At 36.1% G+C, this 12,707-nt stretch overlaps 1 protein-coding gene across 4 annotated transcripts in view; it reads right to left on the bottom strand.

The window, feature by feature from the left end:
* Positions 1–12,707, bottom strand: part of CNTLN (centlein) — a 331,221-nt gene that overhangs the window by 122,525 nt on the left and 195,989 nt on the right. For all 4 annotated transcript variants that reach the window (XM_060199608.1, XM_016193668.2, XM_060199607.1 and 1 more), the window contains exon 13: positions 9,417–9,517. In XM_060199608.1, coding sequence (XP_060055591.1) covers positions 9,417–9,517 — 101 coding nt within the window. The remainder of the gene's footprint in view (positions 1–9,416; positions 9,518–12,707) is intronic.

The raw sequence follows: 12,707 nt of genomic DNA, 5'->3' as shown, positions 1-12,707 counted from the left end.
TGGATCAACATACTCTGCCACTGGTCCCGAAATGAGTGCAGCCTAGAATGTTCCTAGATATGACAGTGGAATGTGAGCTCAGACCTGTGGGGATGCAGAGATTGCATAGGCTCTTGTGCTAAATATGGATAGACATGGATCCTAGGCCAGATCGATGGGGTTTACAGTTAGTGGTATTTATATACTTTTCCCATATTTGGGAACTTCTCTCTGTCCTGATCAAGCTATCTAGTGCTATTCCCTACTGTGACACCATCTTCCAAGACAATATTTTCATCTCATCTGCATTTTAGCTATTGGGCTCAAGCAAAAAAAAAAAAATAATAATAATAATAAAGTCATGGGCCCCTTGGAATATACATAAAAATAGACTTTGTACTTTCCCCCAACATGAAGAACCCAAATCTCATCTGTTATATTCTTACCTTTAGGTTCCTGATAACTACACAATTTTTTCAACTTTATACTCTAATGCTTTTCAGCCACCAAGCTCCAGATTCTTCTGTGACACCAACCTGACTTACCTGGGCAGATGACCTTGCCAGTGTGTCCTACAACCCCACCTCCCCAGAGCCCTACCTCACTAGGAAAATACAGAAACAGGCTGGGGCTATGGATTGACCTATCAATGACTATTTCCAGTGGAGAAGTACAATGAAGGGGAGGGGATATGGAACTCTGGTGGTGGAAATTGTATGGAATTGTGCCCCTCTTATCCCACAATCTTGTCAATCATTGTAAATTACTAATAAAAATATAAATAAATAAAACTTGCAACTTGTAGGAGGAAAAAAACTCATACACATTTGTTATCAGAAGAGTTGTGAATAAAAACTGCTATAGCAGGGGCTGGGCAGTAGCACAGCAGGTTAAGCACACATAGAGTGAAGCGCAAGGACTGGCATGAGGATCCCAGTTCAAGTCCCCAGCTCCCCACCTGTAGGAGTGTCGCTTCTGGTATCTTTCCGTCCCTCTCTCTTTTTCTCCTCTCTCAGTTTCTCTCGGTGCTATCCAACGACAACAGCAGCAGCAATAACAATAACAACAATAACAAGGGCAACAAAATGGGAAAAAATGGCCTCCAGGAACAGTGTTTATAGTGGATGAAAAAAAACCTACTGTAGCATAAAACAAATAATTATCTGGTTATGAACTGGCTGATGACTTGAACCTGAGAACTGCAATTTAAGAACCACATTTTCCAGGAATATCTGAGTGACCTATGGCCAGATGCAACAGCAATAACCTTCATATGTGCAAATCACAAAGTACTAGGTTAGTTTGGAAATGCCAATCATAGCCTTTAAAGCGATAAAGTAACTGTTTCCTGATTCCCCTCTCTGCTATGGCATAAATTTATAAATATGCATTTTTTTTCAGGCTGATGAATTAAGAAATTCAAGAAATCGGGTTAAAGAAAAATTTCAGCCCATAGTATTTGACTTAGAACATTAGCTAGTGAGGCGGGAGAGAGTGTAATGGTTATACGATAGATTTTCATGCCTGAGTCTCTGATATTACAGGTTCAATCTCCAGCACCACCATAAATCAGAGCTAAGCAGTATTATGCTCTCTGTCTGTATCTATCTCTTTCTGTATCTCTCTCATTAAAATTAGTAAGTAAAATTTTTAAAAGACATTATCAAATGATAGGACCAGAATTCCAATGTCAGCCCACCTAAATCAAGCATGCTAGCAGAGAAAGTTATTGCTCTTACCCCAGGTAGTAAGACAGATTTCTGCCTCTTGTTACCCAAAAGATTCCATTAAAAAAAGATCTAAAAGTAACACACGTTTACCTAAGAGTGGGCAAAAATCACATCACTTCTTTGTCAGCATGCACCCCTTCAGCCTCACTTTTGGGCAGTGGTTCTTCACTATCTGCAGTTCACCTCCTTTTGGTAACTATTTATTGAGTTGTCTATCTTAATAAACTTGAACCTTTCCTGTAGTTGTATTTGCTGTCTATTGACTTATTCTCAAAGGCCCTCCACACACTTCAGAAAACCACTGCCAAATATGTCTTCACTCTATTTGGCCCCACTATCTATGACAATGTCAACAGTTTTAGGTGGTGTCTGGTGAGATATTTAACCTCATTCCTCTACTATTCTGTTTACTATTCTATTTACTATTTACTTGATATTTACTGCTAAATAATCCTCTAATTCCAGTTCCATGCTAGTAGTGGAATCTCCCTCCCTGATCTGTACACTCCATGTCCAATTTGAGTGAAGCCTAATATATTTACTTAGCCCCTTAACCTGATCTGCTGACTTATTACCATGTGTTTTATTTTAATTTTTAAACTTTATTAATTTTATTTGATAAAACTGGGAGAAATAGAAAATGAGAGAGTGGGAGAGAGACACCTGACCACTCATGAAGCTTTCTCCTTGCATATAGGGACCAGGGGCTTAGACCCTGGTCTTTGCATATGGCAATACATGTACTTAGCCAGATGCACCACCTCCTTGCCCCTGACTGACTTATTCTTATTGCCCCATAACCTTGCTCATCTTACCATCTTCTATATCCAAGTCATCTCATCTGGAGTCCCTTACAACTAAAAAAATTCATAGTTAATTGTTTTTAAAAATGAACTGAGAGGGGCCAGGTGGTGGTGCACCTTGTTAAGCACACAGATTACAATGTGCAATGACCTGAGTTCAAGGCCCTGGTCCCCATCTGCAGGGATAAAACTCCACAAATGGTAAAGCAAGGTTGCAGGTGTCTCTCTCTCTCTCTCTCTCTCTCTTTCCCTCTCTACTTTCCCCCTCCCTTCTCAATTCCTCTGTCTCTATCTACTAAATAATTAAATAAATAAAAATGAACTGAGATAAATATGTAACAGTTACCAAATCTTGGCACAGAAATTTTTAATGTTTTATGTTCAATATTGTCTCCTTATGAGAAAAACAGGTCAACTTACAATACTTAGGATCTATCTCCTTTCTGAGAAGGAAGATTCAGCCAATGAAAAATAAAGTGCCATTTTTGATGGCTGAAGTGTAACAAAAAAACCAAATCCTGGGTTTGACATCTAGGAAAGAATCTCAGTTATTAGATGTGACTTTTACTTAGCATATACTTCTTGAGACTCAGCACATTCTCTTTGATTTTAACCAAGACAAACACCTTGGGAAGATTCTATAAAATCAGTGTATTTCCTGGAAAAGTAGGACATTTTCTGCTGTCAGGTACAACTATTCTGAAAAGGGATTACCAAAACAATAAAAATATTTTGTTAAGAGTATATTATTTTCTTAATTGTAAACTACACCTAGTAGATAGACTTCTTTGACTTAAAAAATGAGAGACAGACATACACACAAACACACAGAGTGAAAGAGAGGATGGGGGGAAGAGAGAGACTGTCCAGAGCACTGCTCAGCTGTGGCTTATGGTGGTGCTGGGATTAAACCTGGGACATCAGAAGATCAGGCATGAAAATATTTTGCATAATCATTATGCTGTCTCCCCAGTCCTCTTTTTCTTTTTAAGGAAGGAATATTCTTAATATTAGATCAGATATCGATTATGACTGACATAAACCTAAGTTGTATTCTGATTTTCCCCTTCTTTATTAAATGCATTGCATAAGTTTACAGTAAGTTTCGTTTCAATATGTTAGTGACACTGTAATTAAATTATGGCCATAAGTAATTATTTTACATTAATTATTCTGAAATTAAGATTTTAAAGATATTTTATACTTTTATTTATTCTGAAATGTTTCTGATTTCATTTGAATAAACCTGAATGTGACTGGAGGTTTTGACTGTAATCATCTATAAGTTAAAGAGGATGTTATCACAAGACTTGATTTTTGAGCCAGGTTCTATTTAGTATGCCATCTACCCACAAACCTTCCTAAATTAAGTAAGGAAACCAGAGAAAGTGCAGGAATGAATACCCTTCATTTTTTGTTAAATATATTTAGCTATTCAATGTTTTGCTTTATTTTTTAATTTATTGTTTTGGATACAGTGCAGGGGAGAGAGACAAGTGGCAGAGACCAGGGTACCAAACCTTCATCCTTAAACACAGTGGGGGCTGGCTTGATTCTGGGTTACACACATGGCAAACAGTACACTATAAAGTGAGGCATTTCATTAACACTGCACTTCTATCAATGTTGCCCCTGGCCACTATCTTCTTGTACCCTTCCTTCCTTCTTTCTTTCCTGTCACCAGGATTATTGCTTGGGCTTGATATCTGTACATCAAATCCACAGCTCCTGGCAGCTATTTTTTTTTTTTCATGTTTATTTGTCTTTTGTTTTTGTTTTTTAGAGAGAGATAGCAGAAATTCTAAAATCAATTTTTATGATACTGGGCAATTATGAAAGTTCTTGGGCATGGTGGATTATTCTCTGAATACAGTGCTGGATTTGATTAGCCAAGATTTTGCTGAGGGTCTTTGCATCAAAATTTATCAGGGATCTAGCTCTACAGTTTTTCTTTTTGGTAAAGTTGTTTGATGCTTTGGGGATCAAGGTGATATTAAACTTATAAAATGTGTTTAGGAGTGTTCCCTCTTCTTCAATTTTCAGGAATAGTTTCAGGCAAATGGATGTTCACCCTTCTCTAAATGCCTCGACCAGTCAACACCCATATTCAGAGGGGAAGCAATTACAGAAGCCAGACCTCCCACCTTCTGCAACCCACAACAACCCTGGGTCCATACTCCCAGAGAGATAGAGAATGGGAAAGCTATCAGGGGAGGGGATGCGATATGAAGATCGGGTGGTGGGAATTGTGTGTACCCCTCTTATCCTATGGTTTTCTTAATGTCTCCTTTCTTAAATAAAAAAAAAGAATATATTAATATAGCCATCTCCACTTAGGCTTTTGTTCTTGACAAAACTGTTGATTACTGTTTCAATTTCTGCACTAATAACCAGTCTGTTCAGTCTATCTACTTCCTCTATCTGAATCAAGGTTGGAAGTTGTTATGATCCAAAGAATGTGTCTATTTTTCTATGTTGTCACATTTATAGATTTATTTGTGCATATGTGTCCATAATAATCTCATATGATCTTTGTGTCTCTGCATCATTGGCTATATCTCACTCCTTGTTTCTGATTATTTTTTAATCACAACTTTCTTTTTCCCTTAGTGGCTCTAACTGGTGGTTTATCTACTTTATTTACTCTTTTGAAGAACTAAGTCTTAGTTTCATTAATCTTCCTAATGGTCTTATTGTTTTCTATTTCATTGATTTCTGTTCTTATTTTAATCACTTTCTGCTTGCTTATTTTTGAATCTCTTTGTTGTTGCTTTTCTAATTGGTTCCATTGAGTTGTTCTATGGTTTATTTGTGATCTCTCTTCTTTATTAATGTGAGCCTGTCTCTGAAATGTCCTCTCCTGACCGCTTTTGCTGCATTCCATAGAGTCTAATAGCTAGTTTCCACATACTTTGTTGGTATCAAGGTAATTTTCAAATTCTTATTTGATTTTTCTTTGACCCAATGTGTTGTTCAAAGCCTGTTGTTTAGCCTCCATACATTGGAGGTATTTCTTTTTTTCTTTTCTTTTTCATTTTTTTAAATTTCTTTATTGGGGGATTAATGTTATACAGTTGATAGTAAGCACAATAGTTTGTACATTCATAATATTTTCCAGTTTTCCACATAACAATACAACCCCCACTAGGTCCTCTGCCATCATGTTCCAGGACCTGACCACTCCCCCACCCACCCACCCTAGTCTTTTCCTTTGCTGCAATACACCAACTCCAGTCCATGTTCTGCTTAGTGTTTTCTCTTCTGATCTTGTTTTTCAACTTCTGCCTATAAGTGAGATCATCCCATCTTGGATGGGGCTTGAAGAAATTATGCTAGGTGAGATAAGTCACAAACAGAAGGATGAATATGGGATGATCTTTTCTTTTTTCTTCTTGTGATTGATTTCTAACCCAGAACCATCATGGTTGGAAAAGGCACTTTCAATGATGTCAATATTCATATATCTGTTAAGGCTGTCTTTGAAACTCAACATATGGTCAATTCTTATGAATTATCCATGAGCATTTTGTAAATAATATGTATTCATTTCTTTTGAGGTGGGAAATTCTAAGTATATTTGTTACATCCATTTTGTCTATGGTTTCATTAAGACTGATATTTTCCCATACATTTTTTGCCAAAATGATCTGTCTCTTATTATGAATGGTGTGTTAAGACATCTTACTATTATTGTGTTGTTGTCAATGTCTCCCTTGATTTCAGTACTTATTCTATATATTTTGGTGCACTCGTCTTTGAAACATATATAAAAATGATGGTCATGTCTTCTTGTTGGTTTGATCCTTTGCTATGGCCCTCTCTGTTTGTAAATATTTCCTTTTCCTTAAAATCTATTTTATCTGATAAAAGAATAGATGTTGCTACCTTTTTTGTGCATTAGTAGCTTGGAATATTTTGTTGCAAGCTGTCACCATAAACTTCCATCTGTCTTTCTTTCAGATGTGTATGTCCTAGAGACATGGAATACTCAGATCGTGTTCTTTAACCCACTAAGCTATTCTGAGACTTTTGGCAGGTGAATTTAGGCCATTCACATTTAGAGTGATCATTGATATATATATGGTCTACTTACACCCATTCTGATTTCTGTTTTGAGGTAGTTGTAAAATGTTGCTGTTTTTTTCCCCATTTGTTTCTATCATCACTGTGTGGATGGGTTTCAATGAAGATTTCCTCATTGATTTTAATTGTACTTTCTACGGGTCTCTGTTCCAAATTTTGCACTGTGGTTATCATAAGTGTTGTATCTAATTTATTATATCTAAAAATGGCATTTTAAGTTGGTCTTCATTTTTTTTTTTAATGACACCAAGGCAAAGCTACCTCTCAGTGGCCATTTATTTTCTTCCTTTCTTTCTTTAAATTTTGACAGAACAGAGAGAAATTGAGAGGAGAAGATAGAGAATGAAAGAAAGACAGATAGATGCCTTCAGACCTGCTTCACCACTTGTTAAGTTTTCCCTCTGCTGGTTGAGTACACATGTTACTATGTATAAGGATCCAGGTTTGAACTCCCCTGCTCCACACCAGCAGAGGGAAAGCTTAACAAGCTACAGTTGGTCTTAATTTATTGATATTAGATTATGCTACTCTGTCCATTATTTCCCTCCCCTTTTCTATTTCACTGTTTTCTCAAATTGCCATTGTGCTCTTAGTTCTATTCTACCCTGGCATAGCGCTGGTCCCTGTAGAAGATGGAGATGACCAGGCAAAGGGCAAGGAGGAGGGAGTAAAGAAGAGGCAAAAGGCAAAAAGGCAATAGGGCTGAACTTCTGCCAGAGGCTTGCTTTAGCAGTCTCTTATACCCACACTCCCTCAGGACTTTACGTCTGTCTGTTGTATACTCTTGATGTCAGCCTGATGTCAGCTGTATGCTAATTACATACATAGCCCATAATTCCTTTTGTTTCCTTTTGTTTACATTGTATTCCCAACAGAGAAGATACAAGCAAGAGAAACAGGAAACAACTGATAGGTAAACCAGTGTCTCAGAAGTCAAGAAGTTGAAACAAGATACAAATCAAAATTATAAAATAGAAGGATTAAATATTGATATTGACAAGCCATCAGTTACTGCAACAACAGTAAACATGAAAAGGTACAAAAAGATGTACTAAATAATTTAATGGTTTTTTTAATAATTTTTTAATTTACTTTTTATTGCTACCACAGTGATCACTGAGGCTTAATGCCAGCATTAAGAATCACTGCTTGGTGTCAGGCGGTAGCGCAGCAGGTTAAGCGCACATGGTGCAAAGTGCAAGGACCTGCATAAGGATCCCAGTTTGAGCCGCTGGGCTCCCCACCTGAAGGGGAGTCACTTCACAGGAGTTGAAGCAGGTCTGCAGGTATCTATCTTTCTCTCTCCCTCTCTGTCTTCCCCTCCTCTCTCCATTTCTCTCTGTCCTATCCAAGAACAATGACGTCAGTAACAACAACAATAATAACTACAACAATAAAACAAGGGCAACAAAAGAGAAAATAAATAAAATTAAAAAAAAAGAAAAAGAATTCACTTCTCAGGCTAAAGAGATAGCATAATAGTTAAGCAAAACACTTTCAGACCTGAGGCTCTAGGTTCAGTCCCCAGCACCACATAAACCAGAGCTGAGTAGTGCTCTGATCTCTGTCCCTCTCTGTATATTTCTCTCTGTATCTCTTTCTCTCATTAAAATAAGATGAATAAATTATATAAAAATAAATTAAATATTTAACAAAAGAAAGTAAAACTTAAAAAAATTCACTGCTTCCAGAAGTATTTTTTTTCTTATAGAAATATAGAGAAATTAAGAAGGAGTGGTTCAGGAGATGGCTCAGTCCCAAGTTCAGTTTCCAGTAGCCCATGTACCAGAGTGATGTCTGGTTCTTTCTCTCTCTCCTACTTTCTCATTAAGAAATAAAGTCTTTTTAAAAGAGAGAGAAATGAAGATGGAGAGAGACACTTGTAGCCCTGCTTCACAGTGAGGTTTCCTTTGAAAGTAGGGACTTGAGGCTTCAACCCAGACACCTGCATACTATAATCTGTGAGCTCTACCAAATACATCACAGCCTGCCCACCAATAACTTAATAATTAAGTTTATTAATAATATAATAATTATTATTAGTGTAAGTTGTTCATATCTTAGAAAGCAAAGTAGCAGCAAAAAAACTACAGCAAATTTAAATAAAAAGAAACCCTTCCATAGCAAACTTACTTTTTCTAGTTAAAAACAGATTAAAGTCATATAACTAAGTTATCCTAATTATGCAAAGAAATAATTGCAGTTGGAACAGATATATGCTTCTTACTGATCTTCTAAAAATATTTTACATATAAAATCAAAACACTGCTCAGATCTATCAAATGGTAGTGCTGGGGACTGAGCCTGGCACTTTAAATCCTCAGAATGAAAGTTTTCAGCGTAACAATTATGCTATCTCCATAGCCCTTACTTCACCTTTTTAGGTTACTGGTTTAGGAGGTTGCTAGCTAGCAGACCTCCAAAATTCACTCTACATCTACAATTATGATTTCAAGTCAAGAAAGTGAGAGTCAAATTGATTTCAGAAATGTAATGTCAATTATAAATATAAATAAATGATATATAGAAAATAACTGTAATACTACCTATAAGATTTTGAACATGACAAGTAAATTAATATGAATAATTATAATATGTATCCTTATCAAAAAAACCCTCTGTATCTTAGTAAATTATATAACTGATTTTTGATGTTATATTAACTTTGTTTTTCTCAGGAGAGGCAAACATTAATTAATAAATAAAGCAGTGGGAAGAAAGGCTATACGGTTGAAAATCCAGAAAATATTGAAAATAAAACATCCAAAGTTGAAAAATCAAAATATACATGTGTTAAGAACTAATTGTCATAGAAAATTACCTTCTCTTTTATCTGCTATACAAGTATTCAACTCTTGTATGGTTGCTTTATCAATACACGCACACACTCTAAGTTCGTCCAGTTCTTCTTGAAGATTCATCCTATAAAATTAATGTAAGGGGTTTTTAAGGTATGTAAGTTAAGGAATAAAGTGGCAAACAGAGATATCAAAAAGATATGATTTAATAATAACAAAAAAGCAAAATAGATATACTAACAGGTTTTAATAATTAACATTGAATAGTAATGAAATTTGGAAAGTAAAATGTGTTCAGTGATTTCTAACTTTATCTAAATAAACACTGAGAAGCTAAACATCTAGAAACATAAACTATGATTTTAAAAAGCCATGCATACCTTTCTAAAATATAAGTTGACGAAGCAAAACTAATAAAAATGTTAATAGAATATATAACCAACGACAGCAAAGATGACAGCAAAGTCATTACATGCAAAATAGAGACAAAGAACCCCTACTACTAAAATGCAACTTATCTATCAAGGTCGGTTTGAGAAACGGTTAAATACGGATCATTAAAACATCAAATCTTGCGAGGAGGTGGGCAGTAGTGCACCTGGTTAAGTGAACACAGTACTATGCACAAGGATCAGCACAAGGATCCACTCAAGGAACTGGGTTTGAGCACCCGCTCCCCACCTCCAGCCGGAACACTTCATAAGCAGTGAAGCAGGCCTGAAGGTGTCTATCTTTTCCTATCTCCCCCTCTACCTCTCAGCTTCTCTCTGTCTTATCTAATAAAAGGGGGGGGGGGTAAAAAAAAAAAAGGAAAAAATAACCACCAGGTGTGGTGAATTTGCTGGAACCGAGTACAATGACTAGAGGCGAAAAAAGGAAAGGAAAGGAAAAAGGGAAGAGAAAAAGAAAGGGAAAGGGAAAGGGGAAAAAAAAAGGGAAAGGGAAACCTCAAGCCTTGGGACTGGAATAGGCTTAGAAGTTTATGTTCAAGGCTATATATGGTTGAAAATCTGAACTGAACGAAGCTGAGAAATACTAAATTCAAAACATGTTTATCTAATTGGACTTTGATTAAAACAGGCTTTCAACCTCAGTCTGAGGACTGATAAAATCCAGCCATTGAGATCTGAATCCTAAAAAGATATGGCAGATTTTTAGATGAAGCCTGATACATTTGAAGAAACCTGAGTACTTGACAGTAATGTAAAAATTGGCATATGGATACTATGCACTAAACAGTTCACTGTCCACTGACAAGTCTCAAGACTATAAAGTCTTCGAGAAGTGGGAATAAATGTCAAGATATAATTCTGAGAGAAATCAAGTTTGCAAACAAGAATAAATAAATATATTAATTAGTAAGTTCAAAGGTATGGATAATTATCATATCTCATCTGAACTAGGATGATATACCTATCATACATATCATAAATCATACATATCATACATATTATAAATATCATACCTCATCTGAACTAGGATCATGCACAAGGAAACAGAGATAACTGCAATATAAAATGAGTTTCTTCCCTGGTCTAACTCTCAAGTCCTACTCTTAACTCTGACACCATCTTCCAGCATGTTATCTACTGGGCTCAAGCATAAACTACCTAAGTTATGGCCCCTCGGAAAATGGACTTCCTAGCTTCTTCCCACAGGAAGACCCTTAGTTCTATCTTCTCTACTCTTAACTTTTAGGTTCCTGATTACTAAACAATTTGCTCTGCTTTAAATCATAATCCTTTTCAGCCACCAAGTTGAAGATGCTACAATGACACCATCCTTACATCTCTGGGCATATGACCTCACCAATGTGTCTTGGGACCTCACCTCCCCAGAGCCCTATCCCACTAGGGAAAGATAAAAACAGGCTGGGACTATGGATCAACTTTTCAAGTCCCATGTCCAGCAGAGAAGCAATAGAAGCCAGACCTCCCACCCTCTATACCCCATAAAAGGTTTTTGGGTCATACTCCCAAAAGGATAAAGAACAGGGAAATTTCCAATGGAGGGGATGGGATATGGAATTTTGGTGGTAGGAAATATATGGACTTGTACCCCTTTTATCCTACAATTTTGTTAATCATTAAGTAATTAATAAAGTAAATAAATAATAAAATAAAAATGAAAATGAGTTTAATAAAATTGGAGGCTTAAAAACCATTAAAAAAATGAGACGAGGTGGTAATTATATATTAAAGGCAAAAGATTTCTAGAAGGGAAAACAGGAATTAGAACTTAAACTAGATTTGGTATACTGCCTGAAAGTAAAAGATTCTATTTAACTGTGGACTAAAAACCGTTAACAACCCCCCACTAAAGAAAAAAAAAAAAACAGGTTTCTGAGACAGAAGGAAAACAGTACTTAGAGGTTCAAGCCCCTGGCTCCCCACCTGCAGGGGAATCGCTTCACAAGTGGTGAGGCAGGTCTGCAGGTGTCTGTCTTTCTCTCCCCGTCTCTGTCTTCCCCTCCTCCATTTCTCTCTCTCCTATCAAAAACAAAGACATCAATAACCACAACAATATTAAGCAACAAAAGGGAAAATAAATTTAAAAAATAGTACTTAGAAATACAGTAAGTAAAACAACAAAAATTAATAATGATATAACTGAAATTTAAAATTCAATATGTTAAATTAGCACATAAACAATCCCCCAGCTGAGCATTATTGTGGCTTCTCTCTCCTCCCTTTTTCTCTGTATCTTCTTCTCATTAAAATAAAATTTTAAAACTTTTAAGAGGAAAGATCATTCAACAACTTCAAAAAATTTAAATGAAAACAGAATTCTTATACCAGCAAAAATGTCAAAGGAAAAATAAGTAATTATCTTTAAAAATCAAAAGATTTACCACTACCAGAGGTTGGTTGAGACAAATCTCAAATAATATATATCAGGAGAAAAAAGAAACCACAAAATAACTGTATGAAGCAGACAGATAATGCTAATGAGAGAAACTACAAACGTGTATGGAGACCAATCTTTTTATTTTTTTTGTCATTACAATAAATATTTTTCAATGTTTTATTAGAAAAATAACAATGTACAAGGCAATTTTCATATTAATACTTTCACTTATCTCCTCATAAAACACCACTCCACTACCAACTTAAATTCTCCTCCACCTCATGAAACTGGGTCCCTGAAGGACTCCCAACTCTTTCCCACCCTTTCCTCTGTCCTTAAGTACTTCACATTATTGGTATTCTTCGTGTTGGTTTGGTCCCCTTCCCCCTACCTCTGAGAGATTTGATTTGGCCCCTGCTAGTTTGGCGCCCCTCTTTCTCCCCGCCCCTATGCTAAGGAGGTCCAGA

This window comes from Erinaceus europaeus, chromosome 10 (genome assembly GCF_950295315.1).
Source record: "Erinaceus europaeus chromosome 10, mEriEur2.1, whole genome shotgun sequence".
NCBI lineage: Eukaryota > Metazoa > Chordata > Mammalia > Eulipotyphla > Erinaceidae > Erinaceus > Erinaceus europaeus.
The sequence above is the reverse complement of the archived record's forward strand: the minus strand, read 5'-3'. Positions and strand labels throughout refer to the sequence as shown.